We start from the raw sequence: 25,720 nt of genomic DNA, 5'->3' as shown, positions 1-25,720 counted from the left end.
ATTTCAGCCAGGCCTGCAGCCTTGTAAACAGAGCCCAGATTGTGTGGTGTTATATAACTGTCTTTTGTTCACGAACCTGGCTTAGTGCACTGCTGACCTCTTTTCAATAGGGGCCAGATTACCGTGCAGCGGTGCTGTGTGGCTCATCGCTACAGTGGTGGAGCGCTTTTGTCCCCGGTGGTAATCCGCTTGCTCTAAATACCCCAAACCCTGGTATACGGTTTCGAAACAAGGCTGGATTATCACCACTTTTGAGAGTGAAAAATGTCAGTAATACCCAGCAGCCTGGTCTTTTGCTCGGAGTACGGTCTTTTGTTACAGGGCCCTGTTTCCTTTGTTCGAGTTCGGAGACCCCGGCCACGCATATAAACCATACGTCTCCAATTCTGGAGTCCCCGGCAGGAAGTGGTTAAGATCATATAGCAGTGTAGAAGCCTTTTCAAATGTTGTACCTCAGCTTAAGAACTGTTTGCCAACTGATATCACAGACATGGAAAATGTTTCATTTTTCACACCTCAACTCAGAACACATCTTTTTATGCAGTCTTCTTGCATCAGTTGAGCTTCACTTTTCCTGAAATTCAGGCGGATACCTTTGAGTGGTTTCAGGAGAAAATGCAGGTTTTAAATTTTGAGTCATTGTAATTTCTGATCATACAATAATGCTTTGAGTATGAAAGGCTTCCAAACCTGATTGAGATCTTCATGTAATCCATCCAGTAGAAATAAGAGAAACTCCTGTGAGTCATGGTGGTGACCAATGTTCTTACGAAACTCAGGAACATATTTGGTAACAGTGTCCCGAAGGTCTAAAGGTGAGATGGAGCGGTATTGACCAGACCAAATAGCCTTGATGACAACAGCAAACTCTTGTGCTACATTACCCCCACGACCAAGAGGGTTTTGCCTAACAAAAACAGTAATGTTTTAAATCATTTCAAGCAAGGTCAAAACTGAACATAGAATACACATAATTACAGATAGTGATGAGGCTTTTCTAGGCCATGCAAGAACTGTGATGTTATAACCTCCAAATGATACAGAGTAGCTTTGGGTATGCAATCTAATAACTGAAGGTTTTATTCCTTCTTTTCATGTGTTGTACTGATGTACCGTTAGTGATGACACTATACATTTCAAAACAGTCTCTATTTTGACATGATAGCCTAGAAACATAGAAAAACATCTCCACAAATATTTAAATATCTGGCTTCATACTTGTAAATTTCATGTTTTGGTTAATAAGTTTATCAGATTGAACTTACCTATTGATGTCTGGAACATACTTGTCAGTGATGAAGTAATGAGTTAGTGGTGTTGAATTGCTTAAACATTGGACAACTGAGTTCATGAAGCATGTGTTTCCAAGGTTACGTAGTCCAGTAAGTGACCGTCCCTGCGTAAGGCAAGGGCAAAGATGGGAGTATACATTGTAGTTTAAACAATGTCCTCTCAACAGTGTATTTTATCTTGGATCCCTCGTATTTTGCACAAACAAGCTTGAAAATTTTCTGCCATTAGAGTTGAAGTTAAAGTTGAAATAAACCTACTTTTGATAAGTGATTTATAGACGCTTGAGGTCAATAATGCAATCAGAGTATACTGGAAACCTACATGTATTTCCATTAATGCGCACATCAACATCCCTGTATAGACGTATTATACAAAAAAATGATTGTCAATATTGGTGGCAAGTTTGCAGAAAGTTCACATATGATTGACAGTATTTTTTTTCTCTAATAATCAATTAGTGTAATACATATAACTTTGATTACTGTTTAGAAGTTTTTGTAGTTCATGTTTGAGTAGTGGCCCAAGATTTGTAATGGGCAATTTCACACAAAAGTGGAAATTTGGTCATATGGTTATTGGCCTTATTATACATGAAGGTGATTCTTGAATTACAAAGGCTTTCAGAAAAGACAGTGGAAATAAGTATAATCACCTCTAATTCCACAATTTTCTTTCTTTTCTTCGGGAAAAACTTCTTTTGTTTGTTATTTATGATTCATAAATACATGTACCTCAGACAGTCTCCCTATTCAATATGTTCAACAATGTGCAACTTGACCGTGTATTAACATTTGATAATGCCCGTTGAGAATTGACAATGCCCGCTGCATGAATCACTCACTGGAGCCTGGATAAAAGACAGTTCAATCCATTCTGATTGGTCAAGAGTCTGTGTGCACATGGCTTGCACGTGTGCATTTGCACAAGGAATATTCCATAAAATGGACTGGGGTGTTCAGGAAAATGAGAGTAAAATTGTTAAAGAAAAATGCTGGAAATCCATCACATATTGACTTCTTTTGATTCACTGACTAAAAAGGTGTTTATGAATGGGAAAAAATGTGCGCTTGGCCAGTTAGCATTTGAGACTGGCACAAACTATCATTTAAGACCTGCTAAGGAGACTGAACACTGATAATACCCTCGCTTGTCAGTCACGTCCATTCTCCTGAGCCAGTCTTAAACATAGTTTGAAGACATGCAAAGAACACATTTATTCTCTTATTAATAATGTCGTCTGTAACAGCAAGACCAAATTAGCACTTTTGCATGGATTTTCCTGAAACCTTTGTCAGTGATTCTTTTTTTTTTCGAAGCCAGTCTGAGTTTGCCAAATGCTGGTGGAAAAAACATACATGCATCAGTATCACATGCCAAAATGTCACTTCCAGGAAAGTCTGGATTCCAAACTATGAGGAAAATATTAATAACACAACACTTCAATCCCTAAAAATACATGTAACTTAAAAGTCAACTTACTTGACTACCATACACAGGATTAAGGTTGCGGGCTCGAGTGACTGCCAATGGTTTTTGGGGGGGTGGTGACTGTACAACTGAGGAAGATGGCATCCTGGTACAAACAAAAATCAACATTAACCGCTTCCTGTTGGGTGGAGTTTGCATACATGTATGCAAGATGGGTTCCTAGGGGATTTTCAAAATTTTTTGTTTTCAAAATTCTTCAAAAATTCATAACTTCATTTACTGGACGCTTACACCCACACGAATGACTGTGTGGTGGCTACTCTAATCTGACAGGCAACCGCCTGCCCCCTAGTAAAGAGAGCCCAGACTGTGCAGTGTTGCATAACTTCATTTGTACCTGAAACTGGCCCAGTGCATTGCTGAATGGCAATGGTGTCTTTTCAAATGCGGCCAGATTAGCGTGCAGCGGTACTATATCACTCACCACTGGAGTGCTGGAGCACTTTTGTCCCTGCTGATAGTCTGCGGATGCTGAATGTGGCAAACAGTGGTATACTGTTTTAAAACAATGATGGATTACCCTTGACTAATGCCAGCTGAAAAATGAGTGCAATTCCCAGCAACTCGGTCTTTTATTCGAGTACGTTCTTTTGTTAAAAGACCCAGCTCCTTTGTCCGATTTCGGGCACTCCGGCTATGCATACAAACCCAAGGTACCCAGTGCCAGGAACCCCGGAGGCAAGTGGTTAAGCTTAAAGCAAACCCAAAAGCTTCTTACCAACACGTGTACGACAGTCTCCTAACCACTGGTATTAAAAGAAAAAGCTGCATATAGCTAGCAGTACTTCAAAGCTACAAAAGTCAACTGTTTTCCTAAGTTGCCATTTTCATCTGTCCAAAAAGTTGGAACTTTAAGCTAAGAAAATTACAACAGAGGTTTTGTACTAACAAACATTCACACACCCGTGAAATGAAGGTACAGGACCTACATGCACAGGAAGTCTAGAAATAGAGGGGGTAAGCACAGTTCGGCGTCATCCCTAAGTGTTCCAGAACGCGGACATTTCGCAGAATCACGGACAGCACGCTAATCCCTGCCAAACAAAAGAGCCGTTAGCAACCCGGCGCCTCCTCGGACGGAGCGCAATATGCAAGCTTTATGTAAATTACCAACCTCATGAATACGCCCGATCTTCCGCACATTGGCCGGCAATCTTTGGCAGGGCAAATCCCTTGGAATCAGCACGTGGCTGAGTTCCCCTGACCGACCGGTCGACTTCTAGTTAGAACAAGATCGGCCACCAACTTTATAAAAACCACAATTTTTTTTTTCCTGAAGTTGGCCAGCTTCCCTGGTGGGAATTCCGATACGGATGCATACGTTTAGGTACTGTGCAGGATTTGCATGTGCTGCAGTTTGCCAAAATTGACCGATTTGGGGGTTTGTGACTTAATTACTTTATGTATCATTCAAGGGATTGTTTCAGCTTCTTAGTACACTGCTCTGAGAAAAATTGAGAAAGACGCTGTTCATTTTTAACAGTCGGAGCGCAGCATGATTTGTCTTGCCAAACATCATGGACCTCAGGACATTCCTGTCTGCCAGGACAGTTTGATCTGGCTCTTAAGAACGACATTCTTTTCCTTTGCTTTCAAGGTAATTGTGGTTGGTGAATTAATCTTCAACTTGTGTTTCATCTACAAAAATGCAATGCTGAGAATTGTCAAATAATGATTCATTCCGCAGCGAGTTGACTGCTGCAGTACCACAGTGACTTCGCGACCACACAAACCGTACATGTAATATACATGTAAATGTACACGTGCACAATTAACTGATCACATTCACGTACATGCACAAGTACAGTTCGCTTTCACACGTAGGCCAGCGTACGTCAGTCAAAAACCGTTCACCTGCGCATCAACAGCGCCCATCGTTAACACGTCATAAAACAACAAATGTGGCAACCACATGCATCCTTGCATTTTGGTGAAGTGAGTTACTGTGATTTGAAAATTAAAAAGCTTAATGTCTCAATATTGAAGTGGAGATTCTGTTTGAGAAGAGCTGGTCCTGCAGCTCCTCCGGAGAGGTCATAATTGATTTGGACTATACCATTATCTTGAGGGGTGAAACAGAGATGATATAATTTACATGAGGTAAACTTCCAAAGTTTCAAAAATAAAGTTTAGTTTCAGATCAGTCCAAATTCTCTTTCGGGTTATTAGTTATGGTTCTTTATCTATTTTATAAGCTACTACAGTGGAACGCCGCTATACCGAACACCGCTATACTGAACATTCAGCTGTACTGAACATCGTCTTTGGCTCCCAATAATTTGTGCACAGAACCTACCAAACACTATTCATTTGCCGCTTGTAATTCCCAAACGTCAACACGATAAAACAGTCAGTGTTTTTCATGTTTGAAAGTGACAAGTGGCCATTATTTCAACGAGGATTAGAAGGGAAAGCCACTAGTTGTCAATGGTATTGAATTGACACTGGTTTTGCGACTCCACATGACTCCACATAAAAACATGCTGACATCAAAACAATTACTAGGTTTGTTCCGAGTTTAAGGTTTTATGAACATGAGATATACACGTACCTACAAACACCCAGTCGCATGAAGGAACAAAGAAAAGAGACCAGCGGCTAAACCACCTTTTGAGAGCGACAGCTAGTGCTGCAGCCAAACTGCAGGATCAAGCCCAAAATCATAGAACATGGTACTTTCGAACAGAACTAAACCGATCAACACATGCACTGGTTGGTTTGGATGTTCGGCTTTGATATGGCAAGGTATTGATAGCAAACGGAATGTACTTAGAAAAAATTAATAAAATATCAACACAACGAAAAATGGAAAACGAGTTTCAGTACATGTACTGTACTTTATATTCTGCATCCGCGCTCAGTGGCAGATGTACATGTACACATGGTGTGTAGAGCGGGTATGTACAGTAAATTTCTATGGCCCCGGATCACATGATGGTGTAAAATGCACGCGGTGAGAATTCATTAATAACCCACCAAGAACACGCAAGGTGTGGCATTTCAGCTGCAGAGCATTACAAAATTATTTCATGGAAAAAAAAAAACCGGAACACAATTCACTCGTAATACAGTTTGATTTTATATCCTGTAAGGTAGGAAATTCCTGTTGAGCATACTGTTTTTGCTGTTTTCACATATCTTACGATTGTTCTGTCGAGTCAAACCTGCAATAAACATAACCGTTTGGGTCAACAAACTCATTCAGAAAATGTCACACCGCCTCCAATCATAATATTCCACGAAATTGTAATGCCTTAATAAACTTTGGAAAAACGTATAAAACTGTTGAAACCAAAGTTGCTCGTGGATATTGGATGGAAAACAAGATTCCAAAATAGTATTAATGTATCGTTTAAACGTGGAAGTACTATGGCAAGTTCGTAGCGAGCTCCCAATTTTGTCTCAGTGTGCATTGACCATTGGACATGCACATGTGTACAACACATGTACGTATGCACAAGCTTGTACATGTCAAAGTTTGGGAAAAAATCTCTTCACGACCGCAACGACCCCATCGTCTTTAATAAATGTTGAAACTGGAAGTGGGGGAACAAATTGTACGCAGAACAGCTGTTGGTATTCATGAGGTCCAGAGAAATCATACTTATTCATGATGCTTTTTGTCGTGATGACAAAAGGGCACACGGCCGCCTGGCTCATTAAACCACTCACACTTCAGCGCACAAATCCATCACGTCCGCGGATTTCCCCCCTACTTAGCAACGCCAGACCGATCGGAAAAACACTGACAATATGCGGAAGAATGCTTAGTCAATTTTGGGATGACGCCTCACATGAACTTTCTCCCCCACGTGGAGTGGGTCGGGTCTCCTAGTGATACTTACCCCTGCCCAGCCTTCATATGCAAATTTCCCACGTGTCTATTACAATTCACCGAAAAGACTTGATCGTGCATACTGCCCCTTGACCCTCCATAATGCACTGCGATCCTGCGGCCATGTCCGTCCTTTTCTAAGCGGTGAAAACCACGGGAGCCAAAGTGGGGTAGGATGGGCGGGGAGCACCTGGGCAGAGGTAAGTATCACTAGGAGACCTGACCCACTCCACGTGGGGGAGGAGCCTCCTGCGTTCACATACCCCTGCCCAGCCTACATATGCAGAGTGGCACCGAACCCTGGAAGTGGGTCGGCAATGGGAGTGTAGTTACTACCAGGAACATAAGGCGGGTGTTGCAAGAGCGAACACTCACCAGGAGAAGCTCCCAAGTCGAAGTATCCACCAGCCGACAAGGCAAAAAAGTAATTGCGGATGGCAGTAACCTGGAGGCCCAAGTGGAACAGATACATTAAGAAGTCTTCAATGGAACTCACAGGAAGTCGTGATCATCTTGGTCGTCACACCCTCTAGTAAAATGTTGTCGGCCGATGTATATCTTGTGAGTGAACAGCCATTGACCCCAGGCGAATATAGACGCAAGGCCAGAACTGGGTGATGAGGAGGATCTGACATAGCTTCGTTCTATCTTGGACAGGACCCGCGGGATGAGGGAGATTGGAGGGAAGGCATATGCCAGAGGACCCAACCAGTCAATCTGTAGGGCGTCTGGAGCAGAACGTTGGAAGGTGGGCATTGCCGGCGGGAGAGAAGAGGTCGAATTGAGGATGCTCGATCTCCGCAAAAATCTGGCTGACAACATTCGGATAAAGAGTCCACTCTGTCGGTCGGACAGGACCCGAGAGAGTGCCTCTGCTGTGCTGTTGCTGGTTCTGTTATGTGGACAGCTTGAAGGCTGATCCCCTGATCAATCGTCCACATGAAGTGCTGCCACGCAAGGGCGCAGGAGTTGAGGAGGGCCAGTGCCACCCTGATGATTGATGTACGTCACTGTCATTGAGGCGTCGCTCTGGACTCGAACGGAAAAACCTACTAAGTGCTGTCGGAAGTGACGAAGAGCATTGAACACCGCTTGGAGTTCTAACACATTGATATGTAGGCCTTGACAGGCAGTGTCCTAGATCCCAGAGGCGCAGAGAGGAGAAAGAGAGGCTCCCCATCCGTATAGTGACGCATCCATCGTCACAGTCACATGCGGACTTGGAGGGACGAAAGTAAGGCCAGCCCACATGCAAAAAAAAGGCTAAATTATTCACTAAGAAATGAATAATGAGCCTTATTATATTGAACTATGTTCAAAGTGGCCATTTGTATCCTTGAGATATAGAGGACTACAGCCATACCATTACACGCATGGGAAATTAAGGTCATTCAACATGCATTGTAAAAGTGGAAAAACTGAATGTAAGGAGCTTCCAAAGATCACTCTATGATTTAATAATCCAGATATCCTATTTTATTCAGCATCCAGGTATTATAATATTCCCATTTATCTGCTAGAACAAAGAGCATGAGCGGATAAGCTGGTGATATCAACAAAAAACTTGCCAAGTACACCTCTTCGTTTCAATTACGCGGCGATCGGCCAGAAAGGCAACCATGGCAAGCCATTAACAGAAGCGAGTGCCGACAGTAGGCACACTTTTGCCAGACCTCATAACATTCACAGTAATAACACTTTGGACATGCCCACTACAAAGGAACTTGTGTCCGGATAGTATGTGGAGCATGGCCAGGCCGAACAGAAGAATAAAGGGAGAGCCAGGAATTTTTGGTGAAAGGAGCATGTAGAATTTGTCACAATGTGAAGTTTGGTGAACTCGGACACCCGAGGCATGGATACTGAATTGAATGGCGTGACCACCAGTCAGAGATAAAGGGAGCCTGTCCAGAGATTGTGTTTGATTGTTAACGTGCCTGAGTGTCCCCGATGACAAAGTTTTTCAGACGTCGGAGGGCTCGATGGGACATTGGGTCTGCAGGTGGGGCATTGACATCTACCGCAGACATTAATGAACAAAAAAAACAGTGGGGAGAATAAGACACACACGGTAGGCTGATCGTATCACACGGTGAATAACTGCAGAGAATGGTGGAGAGAGGTCCGTATAGCAGGCAGATTTCTCTGTTCCCCACCTAGCTGGCCCCAGGCACAGGGGTCTTGGGTGCTAACCGGCAGTATGATGCATAGTGTCAAGGTAGTAGGCCTATGACCTATTGTTGGAGCCACTGTCAGGGTTAAGCACTTGTGACCCAGACTCACATTCACTATCCATGTACATGTATAGGGGCCATACAAGCAAATGGCGTAAAGTGGCCTGGTAGAGTATACATCAAACTCCCGCACACCTGGATACCCCAAAAGTAGACAGATCAAGGCAGAGGCATAGGCCTGAATAAGAAACATACCACTGCAGTTGTACCCGGAATGAATTTGTTAAGTGCAAATTCAATTCAAACTTAAAATAAATGGGCATTCGTGTATCGGACGGACCGCCGGAGCCAGATGTGAAGCCAATGAAGCTGGAAGTCGGAAGCAGAGCCGGTTACAAATCTGGGTGAGGATTCAGATGGAGATCCTCACACGGGGGATTTGGGTCAGGAGCAGTTGCCGGGGGAGTGGAGGTTGACTCGAGGTGGCTTACTAAAGTGGACAGCATCTCCGAGAGAGCGGACCACTGTCATCAAATTAGATGAAGAATTATATGTATCTTGTTCACATGTACAGCGAGATTTTTTAATTTGAACCTCGCAGAAGACAATTAGTGTTAACACTTCTTATGTGCGGGTGATCTGGCCGAAGAACCTGAAAACCCGCAGCGTAAGCAGCATGTCCAGAATGTTGGTCGTGATTGGCTGAAGCGGGCTGAGCTGCCAGGGAGCCATGATGGAAGTACCCTGGTCGGATAGCCCCAGCCGGTAGCCAGAAGACGTGATGATCAACAGCATTCAAAAACCACAGTGATGCAGCAGGCCAATGGGTTCTGTAGCCCGAAATGCAGTTGGTAAAGAGCCCACGCAGTTCGGTGGCGCCTCTGAATGCACTGCCCCCGGGGACAATGGGGCGTCGGCCCAAGGCATTGAAATGTCCAAGTCACGTCTGAGTGAACCACTGTGGAGTTCGTCTGATGGCTGTAGTTCATGGCGTGTGGCGGTCATTATAGCTGGCCCGGGAGGCGTGGGGTCGTTGGGTATGTAACCTCTGAGCGTTAGCCCGGTGCCTGAAGTGTGGCGTAGCTAACCTTAACTGAACAGGGACCAGTCTAGTCAGTGCAACGTGAGGCTGTGTGCCATGTTGTGCTGTAGACTCGCCCATGGCAAAAGGAGTGGAGCTCAGCAAACTTGCTGTGGAGCCTGTTGCCCGCTTGGAGGGGGTAGACTGGCCCAATTTCTGAGTGGAAGAAGCATGGCGAGCAGAAGCCGGTAAGGGACCAAGCAGGCGGCGGACCGTCGCCCCGCAAGCCCCGCTGGGCCATCCATAGGCACGGTTGCTCGGGGATGTGGTAGGTAGAGACACTCTTTATCTGCAGCATAAAGAAAGAGAACAGCTCCCTACGCTCTGGTTAACCGTGATCAAGGGTAGTGTTGTGACACAGCACGCTCAACCCAATCAGTAGGTACACACAGAGGCCATCAGAGATCAAGGGTAGTGTTACGGTAGTTACACGCTCAACCGGATCAATTTCAGTAGTGGTCATCAGTGATCAAGGGTAGTGTTGCGGCACAGCACGCTCAACCCAATCAGTAGGTATACAGAGTGGCCGTCAGAGATCAAGGGTAGTGTTGCGGTAGTTACACGCTCAACCCAATCAATTCCAGTAGTGGTCATCAGTGATCAAGGGTAGTGTTGCGGCATAGCACATTTAAGCCCAGTCCATTCACTCCACTGGGTCTCTCCCTGTCACGGCTGTTAATCTTGGATAACGCAAAACTGCACCACAAAGGAGCGGGGCAACCCACCAAGCCCCATTCCACGGCCAGACCCATACAGTGTTGGGCCGTTATTATTTGAACGCACGCACCACATTGAGAACAAAGGGCTGCCTGTGAGCCCCATTAAACGGCCATACACAACACATTAAAACGGTAGCTGATGAAAAACGTGTACAAAATCTATGGGGGAGATTTAATATCCAAAATTCAACTTAAAAATAGGTGATGACGTCATAAATTTAGCAAAATTCTTTCATCAGGGTCTTTGTTGTCTGCAACTTTGAAGTTGATCAAACCTTTCAAACTAACCCAAACGCTGGCTTAAAAACGTGTGCAAAGTCAATAGGCTGAAATAAATATTGAAAAATCAATACCAAATCACATGATGACGTAATCATGACATCATTTACTTAAAATAATTCTTGTATCAGGGTCTTTGTCGGCTGTAACTTTGATAACGATCAAACACCGCAAAGGTTTCAAAACTGTGCCTTGAAAATGTGTACAGAGTCAATGGGCTGAAATGAATATTGAAAATTCAACACTGAATCCACGTCATCATGACGTCGTTTCTTTAGAATAATTTTTACATGAGGGTCTTTGTTGTCTATCACTTGGATAACAATCAAACATTATTTATGAACCGGAATGAAGTCAATTCACGAATGTAAAAGGTTATGGAACTCGAAACTCCGAAAATGCCAAAAGACATGTCCATAAACGATAGGCACTGAGAAAAGAAGGATGAACATGGCGGCGGGACCGCAGTGCATTGTGGAGGGTCAAGGGGCAGTATGCATAATCAAGTCTTTTCAGAGAATTGTAACAGGCACATGCGAAATTTGCATATGTAGGCTGGGCAGGGGTATGTGAACGCAGGAGACTCACTGCCTAATGTAAGCTAGCATGAGAATCCTTGCATAATGTAAACTGTTGCAATTGCAGTGGCAATAATTGCCTAAGATGACTGATGAAATGTTCCGTACTGAAAGGCAATAACAAGTGATGTGGAATATTTGATTCTGTCACTGAATAAAATGATTTTTTTTTCCAAAATTTAAGACATAATCTATTTTATCAATACAAGATAAAATGCATTATTCTGGGCAGGCAAACGTTTGTTGTCAATCTCTCGCTCGATCAGCTGTTTGTTGCCATGGTGAAGTAAACATTAGGGCTGAAGTAAAGACACCTGGTAACCGGCACTCCTTGCTGGCAGGAGGCCAAGGTGATTCATAATCATAGCGATATGTAACTTCATTTTGCACAGGCGGAAATTGTTATACAATTGTCCCAATTAAGGGACCGCGCCAAAACGGTTTGCGCGCACAGGCCACTTCGGCACTGACTTCCGAAGCCGCTGCGTCAAAAATAAACCCACCGCCTCCCTGTCACCGCCATATATCATCAAGGAATAAATAAGGGGCAGAAATTTGCCGGAAGCGACGGGAAGTGCCTCGATTTTGGCTAACATGATAATCAAATTATATTAGTAAATAGGTTTCAATTAAACTTTGAATTTTGATGTTTACAGTTAATACTTGCTGTTTAATCTTAGGAACCCTACGCCAAGCACCCTCTTGTTCAGGTGGAGCTTCTTCCAACCGTATTTTCAAACGGTGGAAAAAACGGCGTGCTTTGCAAATCTTTTGTTAATTGTTCCAGACATGGCATTCGACAAATTATAAGCATTTTGTGACTAGCACCCTCTCGTTCTGGTGGGGCAAGCGTTTAACTTTGATAAATATTCCTATAGCCTAAAGGCGAATGGTTGGCAAGCCTGCCAAGGATTCGGGCCCGTGGATGCCAAGCTTGGCAGATTGGGGCAAGCCTGCCCGTTTAAGCTGATTTTGCCAAACTTTTTAGTGTCAAAGACAAATAAACCAGTGGCTTGGAATAACGTGCCAAAAATTCAAACCTTAGTCTCAGTGGCTATTTTGTTTGTTGTCTCAGAATAATTGCTTTAGATACCTTAATAAATCCCCTTATCAAGCAAACAAATCATGAAATAATCTCTACCTGAATGAATATCTGCATCACCTTCAAACTTCAAATATTTCCTGTGACAGCAAAATGGAACTTCTGTACAGTAGAACACAGCTATAACAAACATGACGGGGTCCACGCTAAATGTTCTGTACCCTCTTGTGATGCTATGATTTGCTGTTTTCGGGATGTTTTGCCATTGCATTCACATTTGAGGTTTCTAGAAATTCATCTGTTATTTATTTTTTTTATTAAATTTTGAGTTACAAAATTAATATTTAGTTTATCCTAAAAGTCGTGAAGCTACCGCTCAGGATTGATCACTGATGCATGCTGTGGCGAATCTCTATTGATTTGCAACTACACAATGTTTGGTAGGTTTGTACACAAAATATTGGGAGCCAAGGATGATGCTTGGTACAGCTGAATGTTCCGTATAGCGGTGTTTGGTATAGCGACATTCCACTGTGGTATATTACCATGGAAAAGAGCTTCTATTTTGCAGTTCAGCCAGCCTTGGTTAAGATGAAAACTTCAATAACGTATCAGCAGTAATTCATCAATCAGATGAAAGGGACGTATTCAGGTTTTTTTCACATGAAATGCCTCAAGACATCATTCACAAGTACTGCTGCATACAGTGAACAGCAAATGGTAGCTCGAGCAAACCTTGCATGTTATGTTTCTGCAGTCAAAGAATATACAATTAATGAAAATTTATCATCTGAAACACTGACAAAATCTCTAGTAGATTTACCTTTGTACTGGCTTGTTAGCTCTATTAACAGTGGGAATATGAATTCCATTCTCCTCATTGATGACCATCTGTGCAATGTTAGGTGATGAAAACGATCTTTTCAAGCTGGATTGAGGCGTTCCTGAGTTGTCTGATTTCAAGTGAGTCTTGGTGGTGGAAGATAAAGTTGTCTGTTTTGCAGGAGATCCTAGTGAACAACAAACACGATTCCATTACACACATTAACCCTCCTATGCTAAGATACATTCTTGACACAGTTGTCATATCAGTCAAAATCAGTCAAATTTCCCATACGTGTCTGTGTACTGGGGGAAATCAAGTGGAAGGCATTTTTGACGGTTAAAACAGAAGGAGGGTTAATGGTAAAAATGAGTCACATTCTATTTCGTCGGTGATGACACATTGCATGTCTTCCATTCTCTTTTGCTGGTCACAGATGAATCACACTAAAATAAGAAATTTAGGCCTGCTGATCAATTTGAGGTTAAATTGTAAAAAATAAAACTGAAAATGTGAAATGCTTTGTTGTTTCAGTGAATCCTTCATCAGTAACATCAATTACAAAGTTCCCTTTCTACAAGTGTACTGTACCTGAATCTTTAGTCTCAGGCCTTTTGGCAGAAGAAACTGTTGAACTAGGCCGTGTTGATGATACAGCAGCTGTGGTTGTAGATGCTGCTCCCCCTGATCCCATAGCAGGAGGACTCCAGTGAGTAGTCTCTGTGTTGTGATCAATGTAGTAATATTTGTTGCTGGCAGGGTGAAGCTTCTTCTCCCAGCCAACAGGTAATGTTAAAGCAGTACCTGATGCCAGCTTAGCATTCTGCATGGAGCTGGAAACGGTTGGGGCTGGTGTTACAGAAGTGATTGACATAGACGGGATGGATCTCTGGTCAGTTGGTTGAGCTGGCTTTCCGGCATCTGCTTGTGGTATTTTGGAGGTGCCCACCTCCCCTTGTAATTGTGGCTTTGAACCTCCTTTAGCTGGAGAACTTGAAGTTTCTTTTACTAGTTTAGCTACACCTTCATCCTGAATTTTGACATCTCGGTGTATGCTTGCACCAATGAGATGGGTTTGTGAATTTAACTCTTTATCACTTTCAGTCTTTTTTCCTTCTGTTGTCAACTGTTGCTGTTCATCTTCAGCTTGAGTTGCTTTGTCTTGTTCTTCCAGCTGCTCCTGCATGCGTTTTAGCGCTGATACCTTCAACGGAAATTAATAGACTTACAAATCAGTACACAATATCAAAGCAATCCACTATGACAACAAAAAATTGTCGTGAAATGTGAAACGGTTTTGCTCTGTCCACAAGATTTAGGAGACGACTTGGTTTTAAATGTTCCATGAATTAGCTGAAGAAATAAGGTGTTGATGCCTGTTCTACAGACTAGCAACTGTTGTTACAGTCTTCTGAACATGTCTACAGGCTTTGGACACAACGAATCATTCACTAGCACATGACTAGTGACAAGATGCAACAAGGAACAATTGGAAAACCCCCTACCCACGCAACCAGCATATGGAACATACATGTGTATGCCCATCACAACAAGAAAGCATCTACCTTTTTGTGGGGGGGCCACAGCATTGAATTCTTAGAATTCAACAGAAAATAATCAAGTGGGAATGAATTGCCATTTCCTTTTGTACATTCTGACATCTCACTTGTTACAGAAGCACCAATACTGATGAAGCAGTGATTATCTGAATGCAAAGGATTGCCAACTGCCTCTTGCCACTCCCTCAGCGTAACCTACTTAGATGCTCAGGGAATAGAGAGGTAGGTATTAACACAAGTTCAACCTCACCCCCTACATCACGTGGCAACGACTCACTTATTAGGTCAGAAAAAAAAATTGTCGGTCTCTGGTCAGCGCGCGCGACAATATTGAACATGCGAGTCAATGTTTTTTTTCTCAAAATTGTCAAAACAGCACCCACTACTTCCACACCGCCCGAATGTTCGTGAGCAGATTAACTCCCGGCCACAAGTCCATAAGTCGGAAGGGCAATTTGTTCAAAGAACCAGACTAATTTGTGGGTAGCTCGTACCCGGTGATATTTCTGTTACGACTGCGTAATGTTGATGTCGAACACAAACAGTAGACCATGGGTAGGTTGCAAAGTTGCAGCCAGCTGATCAACAACAATGGTGGCACTAGCCTTCTATTAGCCTTTGCTCTTTGATTAAATATGCCACTCATTTCCGTGTCCGTTGCCAGTCTTAAAAAGCAAATCCCATCTGCCCCTAAAAAAAAAATAAAAAAAAAAAAAGAAAATCAATTCTGAAACTTTGGTCTGACCAGAGACCGTGTATTTTTTTGGCCTTAGAACTACAACTAGTCCTGCATTTAACAACTCATGTGCTGAGTGTCCTTCAATGATTGTTAAAGCCGCAGACATCAAGTACATCAAAGGCATAAGTTTTTACACCTACATACCCACTCTCCATTCAACAAATTGAATGAAATATGCCTACTTGTGCTGGAGAGTACAGAATTTTAACTTACTCCATTAGGATAAATAACAGAAAGGCAGCGCAGCAATCTATACCCACAACAGGTTTAAATATTAATCTAATTCCTCTGCCTAATTTTTAAGTTACTGAAGTGAAATCATTATGGATGAAATTGAGTCTTCCAAATACTTGTCCTACTTATGCTGGCATTGTTTACAGGCCAAACATCTGTAACGAGTTCTTTGAGGAACTGGAAGCTGTGCTGGATGAGCTAACAGGGCACAATGCAGCATTTAGAACACAGGGAGAAATCATCTCCATTGGGAATTTTAATTGGACATTAGTACCCCTAATGCTTAGCAATGGACAGAACTGCATGTTTAATGTCAACAAGACATTTAACACAAGTCACAATCCAAACTTCCTAGGATTACATGTTCTTAAGAAACTCCTCTTGACCACGACTGGACTACCCATTTTAATATGCACTTATGTTACTGTGTCTTACATGTATCATCAGTGATCACTACTTAATTTACAAAGTTGGCATGGCATTGAAACATTCCAAGGAGCCCGAGGGTATGAGCAGGGCTCGGTAATATCAAACATTCAATGAAGAGAACTTTATGAATGAATATAGGATCATCTCAAAAGATTCTGAAATTTTCACGAGTCTTGACATGGCCCAGAGAATTTTTGAGAACATTTTCACCCAAATCTGACTCAAACATGTTCCTTTGAAATATGTCATGATTCTTGATAGGACTCCTTAATAACACAATGATGACCACCTTATAAATTAATGAAACCTCACACTCAAACTACCAAATCTCAAACTGATTGGGATGCATTCTATCACTAGCAGCTCAAATCTCTGAATATTTGTAGATGAATTTTCTGACTCAGGACACATATATAAAACTTAGGAATGCTGATTGGTGCCCAAGCAAAACTAGGCCAAGGAGAGGGTTTACCTATAGAGATCAATGACATTGCCATTAATAATAATATTACTCAATTTAAGTACCTCCAATGAGTGGAATGAGCACATCGATAGCCTTGTTGAGGAAGTCAAAAGGCGTCAGGGGATTCTCCAGAAAATCAGTGTTCTCCTTCAACATACTTAAAACATTGTATACAAAACATTGATCCTTCCTTATTTTGATTAGTGTAATGTTATCTGGAGAACTCTTAACCACTTCCTGCCCGGGACTCCGGGATCGGAGACGTATGGTTTATATGGGTGGCCAGGGTCTCCGAACTCGGACAAAGGAAACAGGGCCCTGTAACAAAAGACCGCACTCCGAACAAAAGACCAGGCTGCTGGGCATTATTGACATTTTTCACTCTCAAAAGTGGTGATAATCCAGCCCTGTTTTGAAATCGTATACCAGGGTTTGGGGCATTGTGAGCGAGCGGATTACCACCGGGGACAAAAGCGCTCCACCACCGCAGCGATGAGCCACACAGCACCGCTGCATGCTAATCTGGCCCCTATTGAAAAGAGGTCAGCAGTGCACAAAGCCAGGTTCGTGAACAAAAGACAGTTATACAACACCACACAATCTGGGCTCTGTTTACAAGGCTGCTGGCCTGGCTAAAATACTCGGGCATCAATGAAAGTCACCTGTCAACTTAGAGTAGTGCCTAAAGATTACTTGGTGTGGCTATAAACGACCGTCAAATGAAATGATGAATTTTTGAAGGATTTTGAAAACGGAAAAAATGATAGTCATGCCGGCCCAGCATCATCAACATTGAAAAATGCCCCCGCATGAAGTGGTTAAAAATGTCCCACACCAAGTTTTAGAAATTTCAGAACAGTGCTGGATGAATCATCCTGCTCCTTCGACCCACTGACATTGTTTTCTGGTTTTCAAGGTGGAATACTTTTGAAGGTGAACCTTTGGCTTAAATACATGTGCATACAAGTTTAACTGTACAACTACAACCACAACTAGGCAATATCACTAATGCATATATACATGTATATCACACTATTTTCAATTTCTCAGTCAACACAAATTTGTGGTTCATGGAGTCTACGCATTTCATGCCCTTTCTCCTCCCTCAAATGTTCTCTAGCAACTACTGCAGCCAATTTTAAAAGCAATACCCTGCATTTTTAATGCATTTGTGGGTGCTCTTAATTTATTTGCAAGTGTTTATTTATTTTTGATGTTTGTTCAATGCTTGCCAGTACTGCCTTTTAAAATTTTTTTTGCATATTTTCTTAATTGTTTGTAATTCTAATGATTTTGTTGCAATTGTTGGGCACCTCTTGAAAGCAGTGCTCCACTGAGAAGTTTCATCAGGATAAATAAGAAAATAATAAAACCATATAATTAAAATGGAAGCCAATTTCATTGTTCCGCTTAGCCCTACAGAGTAGTGTGATGTCATTTTGAACCAGGACAGAGGAACAAAAGAGACAAAAGCACACCGAAATCACGAACAAAAACATAAAGCCTGCAGCAAATGCCAGGAAATGCAAAAAGTTAAACCAATGACTGTACATAATCATGAAAACACTTATACAATAAAGCTATCGCAAAAGGATGAATTGATGAATTACCCAGCAAATAAATCTGACACAAAAAAATTAATTATTGAAAATAAAATTGAAGACATCAACAAATAAATTTATTGATAAACTTTTCAAAAATTAACTACATTCTGTAAAAACAAAGGAACCTTGAAATTAAGAAAATTGTCAAACACTGATAAAAAGAAGACCATCAACACATTATCCTGCCCGCAAGAAAACCCCAGGTCCCCAAAATCCCCACACTCCTTGCTCCCTCATACCAACAAAACAAGCCCCCCCTCCCCGCAAAATGCCAGTCCCAACAACCCCAGTACAAATGTATTCAACTGCCGAACATTTCATTGCCATGTTGAATAGCGCCCTCTCCTGTCGAACTAAAGTGTACCTTCTTGTGATACTATGATTTGCTGTTTTCGAGATGTTTTGCCATTGCATTCACATTTGAGGTTTCTAGAAATTCATCTGTTATTTTTGTTTTTTTTTATTAAATCTTGAGTTACAAAATAAATATTTAGTTTATCCTGAAAGTCGTGAAGCTACCGCTCAGGATTGATCACTGATGCATGCTGTGTTGATTTGCAACTACATAATGTTCGGTAGGTTTTGTGCACAAAATATTGACAGCCAAGACGATGTTCGGTACAGCTGAATGTCTATAAGCGATAACTGCATTGATTGTATGTTTTGTGAATTATGTTCAGATTCTAAAAGTCGGGAAAACTGTAAACTTTGTATAGATTGTATTAATTGCAAAGGCTACTTAAATTGTTATAAGTGTACAAACATCACGGGGCGCCAACACTATAAAAATAATAAACCAGATTTAGAGATGTTTATACAGTACAGTGTATATAAATTTTGTCAACAAAAAAAAAGAAAAAATATTAACATATAACAAAAAAACTCGCAGCACTCAAAAACGAGTAACAAGAGGTGCAATTGTGACAAAGAGAAACCATTATCAAAATTTAAATTTCAACATATCAAAAAGTTTACCAGTAGTTGTTTGCATTGTTTAGCATGAAACAAACACAAAAATACATGTGCACACAGGCGATACAGATATGGTTGTTTTGAATGTAGACCCCATACCAAAGAAGTAGTGCGAAATGTCAAAGGTTACATTCCACAAGATCTCTTTTGTGAACACCAAAAAAATAAGTCAACTTGCAAAATCTGCACACAGAGAAAACATCCACGCATGAGCGAGTGAAAAAAAGCTAACTAAAGTTAACCCCACCCTCAACATTTGAGGATGAGGTAAATAACTGATTTTTTTTATATAAGTATCATATATTAAAGTGTAAATTAAGTGCAAACCGAGATGCCACCTAGTCAATACATCAGACTGGAGTGGAGACTTATTATCTCCAAGTTTTGCTCATGAAAAAAATAAATAAGTATCACAAGGAGACCTGACTCACTCCAAGTGGGGAGGAGTCTCCTGCATTCACATACCCCTGCCCAGCCTACATATGCAGAGTGGCACTGTACCCTGGAGGTGGGTCGGCAACGGAAGTGTAAAAGGAACATAAGGTGGGCGTTGCAAGAGCGAGCATTCACCAGGAGAAACTGATAAGTCGAGGTATCCATCACCCAGCCAGAACAGTGCTGGACATTGTTCGGACTGTTGAGCGCAGGGTCGCTCTGCCATGGGCTGATTTGATCTGTAAAACATTTTTCAGGCAACACTCAGTAGTGAAGGTGGAAGGAGATTTCCAGTAAGCCGCCTCACGGATTTCAGCTAGAGGAACTCTTCCGAAGTACAACCAGGATGCAGGGACAGCCTGAATGCCATGGGCCCTGACGTGAGATCGGGTCATCTCATCATGTTGTGCTGGCTGGTCTTGGTTAGTGAAGATATTGGCTGAGACCGTCCATTGGGCAATAGTGTTTTTCGACGCCAAGTGAAAGGGTTTCATTGTGGTGACGAAGAGCCGGCAATTAGATTCTCGGCGATGTTTGGTCCTGGCAAGATACCACTTGAGAGTCCGAACTGGACACCATCTCTTGTCAGAGTTGTCTCCAGAAAGTGTTGAGAACGAATATGTCGGAAGGCCAGAAGGTATGTGGCTGGTTTTTCATCAGAAACCAGGTGGTTGGAATAAGGTGAACCCAGTGGCTCCCAGCAGATGTGACCATCGGCAGTCGATAGGGCATGCAACTCGCTACCTCGTCTCGATGTAATGACCGTAAGGAGGAATGCCAGTTTGATGCTGAGATGGAGGTCAAACGCATTGAACAGCAGTTCAAAGGGGACCAGCAGGAATGCGTAGGACACTTCAAGACTGGCAAGACCTCGATGAAAGCTTCTGAGGTCCCAGGATAAGACGAGGCGTTTGAAGTGGGAACGCTTGACAAACATTCCTTAAACAGAGACAGTCAATCCATCGCTGAAGCCTGAGTGAACAGCCACCAAGGCCGACCGGTAGTTGCGGATGGTGGCAATCTGGAGGCCCGAGTGAGGACGTCTGTGACGAAACTCACAGGAGCTTCGGTTGGAGAAACATCATGGTCGTCGCACCATCTAGTAAAATGTTGCAGTCGGCTGTTGTAAATTTTGGGAGTGGACAGTCGTCGACCCCAGGCTGCCATGGACGCAGCATCTGTGGAAAGGCCCGATGCCCTTAAGGATCATTGGACAACGTCCAGCACGTCAAGTGAAGACCCTTCGGAGGATCCCCAACTTGGGTTGATAAAGGATGTCCTCCCTAACTGGAAGGACCAGCGACCGTTGTACAGGGAGTCTTGTCAGTCTTAGAAACCACGGTTGGCAAGGCCAGAAAGGAGTGATGAAGAGGATCTGATATGGCTTCCGTTCTATCTTGGACAGGACCATCATGATATTGGAGGAAAGGCGTATGCCAGAAGGCCCGACCAGTTGATCTATAGGGCGCCTGTCACCCATACCCATGGGTGAGGGAACCTGGAGCAGAACTTCGGGAATGGATTTTGTCGGCAGAAGTGAAGAAGTCGAGATGGGGATGCTTGATCTCTGCAAAAATCTAGCTGACCACGTTTGGGTGAAGAATCCACCCTGTTGGTCGAACGGCACCCCGAGAGAGTGTATCTGCTATGCTGTTGCTGGTTCCTGCTATGTGGACGGCTTGGAGGGTGATCCCTTGAGCGTTTGTCCACATGGAGAGCCGCCACGCAAGGGTGCAGAACTAAGGAGAGCGAGTGCCACCCTTGCAGTTGATGTACGCCACTGCTGTGGAGTTGTCGCTCTTGACTCGAATGGACTGACCTACTAGGTGTTGTCAGAAGTGGCAAAGAGCATTGAACACCACTTGGAGCTCTAACCTGCTGATGTGTTTGCCTCAAAAGGCGGTGTCCCAGACCCTGGAGGCATGAAGTGGCAGAAGAGAAGCCCCCCATCCAAATAGTGACACATCCATCGTCAAGATGTGAAGTTCGGTGAATTAGGAGCCTGAGATGTGGATACTGACTTGAATGGCGTGATGACCGGTCAGAAATAGAGGGGAGCTTTTCCAGAGATCAGGGTTGATTTTACACGCCTGAGTGCCTCCAATGACAAAGTTTCAGACATCGGAGGGCTCGATGGGTCTGCAGGTAGGACGATGACATCCACCGCAGGCATTATTGCACAGAAGACCGATGGTTAGAATAGTAGGCTGATCGTTTCAAGTTTTATTCACCGGGACAGCTCCATAGAATGGTGGAGCGACACCTGGAGAGAAGATTTCTGTGTTTCCCACCTAGCTGACCCTTGGCACAGGAATCACGGCTGCTAGCTGACGGTCTGATGCGTAGTGTAGTGGTAGGCCTATGAGCAATTGTTCGAGCTGTGGTTAGGGTTTAGTATGCGTGACCCAGACTCACATTCACCAGGGGACGTACGAGCAAATAACGCAAGGCAGCCCGGTGGAGTATACATGTAGTTCCTGCATGCCTGGATTTCCCCAAATCTGGACAGATCAAGGTAGAGGCATAGGCATGAATGGGAAACGTCACTAGCTCTATTTAATACGGAAAGGAGATGACCCCAGGCATGGCATGTTCACAGGGTGGAGCTAGATGTGAGTCGTAAGTAGAACCCGGATAAGTTGAATTATTATTATCATTATTTAATGAATTTATTAAGTGCAAAATCAATAAAAAAATACATGTGTAAAACGAATGGGTGGTGTTGTTTATTAGACAGACCGACGGAGCTGGATGTGAAGCCAGAGAGAAACATCCGGAGGGGGATCCTACACAGGGCTTCCCGGTGCAGGGCAGTTGCCTGGGGAGTGGAGATTGACTCAAGGCAGCTAGCTGAACCCGGCAGCATCTCCAAAACAGCAGACCACCGTCATCAAACCCGATGAAGAAATATCTTGCCTAGGTGTAGAGCAAGATTTCTTGCATTTGGACCCAGCAGAAGATGATGAGTGTTAACGCTTCTTATGTGCGGTGATCCACCAATAAAACCCAAAGGAAAAACCTGAGGCATTAGCCACATGTCTGGAATGCAGGTCGTGACAGGTTGAAGCAGGCGGAAGCCCTAGCCAGTAGCCCTAAGCCACAACAATGAGTGGCATTCGGGAACCACGGCAATGATACAGTTCTGTAGCCTGAAAAGTGGTCAGTGAAGAGCCCGCATAGTTAGGTGGCACCTCTGAATGGGCTGCCCCCGGGAGCAACGGGGCATCAGCCCGAGGCGCTATAACTTCAAAGTCATGCCTGAGTGAACCGCAGTGAAGTTCGTCTGACAGCTGTAGTTCATGCCATGTGGTGGTCATTGTAGCTGGCCCAGGAGGCGTAGGGCCATCCCGGTGTGTAGACTGGTGAGCCATACCGATGAATACACGTCTTCCACGGTAGGCACTAGTAGTAGGCAGACTGCCAGAGGACTTCAGAGCACGGGAACTGGGAGTGAAGGAGTAAGTTTACTCGTCCCAAGTGCAGCGCCGAACAGAGAGAGTCACCATAATCCGGGACATGATCCGGAGCCAAGTCTTGCTGGGGGAACAGTTCTGGCTGCATAGCAAAGCCACTTTACCCTCCAAGAACGCCTCTTGTGAGGGAGGAGGGATGGCCGGGAGGGGATCTGAGTTGGGTGCCATTATCGCTGGTTGAGGCTTGGAGCCTATCTTGCGGGCTGAAAATCTTGAAAATGGCCCGTATGTGTGCACTTCATTTTTGATAGCACCCGGCAGCAAGTGGTTAACGTTCACCAAGACTCAAATTTGGTTACAATTAGGATAACAGACGTAAATATTAGATTACAGTTGGGTAAAGACATCTCAAAACTGTTAAACCTGCCAAAAGGTAGGCTAGGTCCAAACATTATTTATAAAGGAAAAAATAAACGTAAACCTTTTGATGAGCTTTGGATACACTGCTGAGAGTTAAACACTAGTTAGAACAACTTTAACGGTCAACATTCAGACATGCTGTGCTCTATTACAGACTCAAGCAAACCCCAAAGGGCACATAGCGTTATGGCTAAACTACTTCAATCCCAGAAAAATAACAAGTTTACATTTTTCATTGAAAAATGATGGGGAAAAGTGATTAATAAAATGGGTGCTGGAATTTTGATCGAGTTAAAAATCGGGGAGTAAAGCTGTTTGCGTTTTTCAATCACGCACTTTTTAAAGTGTAAATAATTAAGCCTATAATTAAAAAGAAACATTAACAACCATGAGTAGTAATCCTCCAGAGATTTTAAAGCTTTAACCTGAGCTTCCACAGCCAAACCAAACAAAGCTTTACAGACTCAAAAAGATTGAAGAAATCAAAGCAAAGCTTCTTAGAGAATGCAACAAGAGAGAAACTACGTATAAAAAAATAGAACATGTGCTCACAACACTCAATTACGTGAAATATGGAGTCGAGGTATTGGGTGCAATGTCAGCAGCTAAAGATTTATAGATTTAGGTTCTTGTTTGGCTTGCCGCTTCTTTTTTGACTTACGTTTTGCTTGTTTCTAGTTTGGCATCTGGGTTTTTGGTTTGGTGGTTTTAAAAAAGATTTTAAAATATTCTTCGTTTTTTTTAAGAGAACTCGGTTGGCGAGAGAGGCCTGTGACTCCCCCATTTCATGTTTTTAAAAATATGTTCAGGATAGGCCCCCTCACTACTCCCTCCAAATAAGTGTTTTATTACGATTCATACAAGTGGGCCCTTAATAAGTATCCAATGTTGAAGGGCTACTTCAGCTACTCCACTTCTCAAAAATTCAGGGAATTCAAACATTCATTGGCAAAAAATGAAGTCTGTGTGTTCAGGCCTCAGTCGGTTGAACTTGGTCGTCTTAACTGAGATATTATGCCTCCCTGCTTCACTATCGCCATAGTGAGCAGAATTTTTATAATACCTTTTACATGTTACAAATAATGGCTGCCCATATTCCAGAATAGGCATCACTAGGAACTTGTTCAATAAAAGCGAGGCATGCATGGACAGTCCTGAGCAACACTAAAAAACAGTAGTTTCATAATTGACATGATATTCCGAAGTAATCTTGTCATTCAAAATTACTCCACGACATTATCACTCATTAACAACTTCAAGTTGTGTTAACCAAGATATTTGCCCCGAGTTAAAGTGCACCCTCACTGGCCAAAGAAAGACAGACTGATTTTACGTGCACATGAAGACCACACACTCCAGAATAAATTTGTTGCATGAATGTACTCAGTGTGCTCTGCGTAAAATGCGCATAAGCTTGTGCGCCTATGCAATGCGTTCATACCAAGAACTGACATTTTCAGTTAAAAACATGCCCTCTTTTGTTCCTGCTCAGAACAGATACTTAGGATCCACTGTTCATGTGATACTCATTATACCTTCGTTTTCTCAGAGTCGAGTTGCATATTAACATCACACCAACTGTGCATGCAATGAATATCTTGTGGAAGTATCACATCATCAGACTGAAATTGTATTGACCTGTGCATAAGAGCATTATCAACAAATAAAATGGTAGACGACACAGCCTTTTGCTACACGTACCTCCCTGAGACAAATGATCTCAGCCACAGCCACACATTACCAGCTATGCTGTACTGTCAGGCTACCTTTGGCGAGATAATATCATGAGGTATATATCATCATCATGTTTGGGTACTCATTCTTTATTTCATAGGTATAGGGCTAAGTGCAATGGAATTTGTCTCCTTCTACATTCAAATCACCACTGCCTTATCAAAGTTGGTGCCGTTGTAAAAAGTGAGATGTCAAAAAAAAATAAATAAATAAAATCTGAATTGATTTTTTCTTTGGAATTCTAAAAATTAAATGCAGGCGTCCACAAAAATGTGGATACAGACTTTTAAGTCTGACAAATTCAACTTAAAGATTTTGCTATTACATCTTGTCAGAGGAACTGGACCTTTTCATTTGGACAAAATAGATACAGTATCATTTGGTGCTGCACTTTCCACTACATCTT

The 25,720-nt window shown here is 42.9% G+C and overlaps 1 protein-coding gene across 4 annotated transcripts in view; it reads right to left on the bottom strand.

Moving 5' to 3' along the window:
- Window positions 1–25,720, bottom strand: part of LOC110979996 (ubiquitin carboxyl-terminal hydrolase 8-like) — a 148,445-nt gene that overhangs the window by 56,398 nt on the left and 66,327 nt on the right. For all 4 annotated transcript variants that reach the window (XM_087140218.1, XM_087140217.1, XM_087140216.1 and 1 more), the window contains exons 10-14: window positions 13,904–14,516; window positions 13,313–13,499; window positions 2,773–2,866; window positions 1,266–1,396; window positions 691–907 (exon numbers count right to left, since the gene is read on the bottom strand). In XM_087140218.1, coding sequence (XP_086996344.1) covers window positions 691–907; window positions 1,266–1,396; window positions 2,773–2,866; window positions 13,313–13,499; window positions 13,904–14,516 — 1,242 coding nt within the window. The remainder of the gene's footprint in view (window positions 1–690; window positions 908–1,265; window positions 1,397–2,772; window positions 2,867–13,312; window positions 13,500–13,903; window positions 14,517–25,720) is intronic.

The sequence above is a fragment of the Acanthaster planci genome, linkage group LG08 (genome assembly GCF_054643075.1).
Source record: "Acanthaster planci isolate LZ-2023a linkage group LG08, COTS_SCS, whole genome shotgun sequence".
NCBI classification, from domain to species: Eukaryota; Metazoa; Echinodermata; class Asteroidea; order Valvatida; family Acanthasteridae; genus Acanthaster; species Acanthaster planci.
Note: the sequence above shows the minus strand (reverse complement) of the source record. Positions and strands in the feature narration are given on the sequence as shown.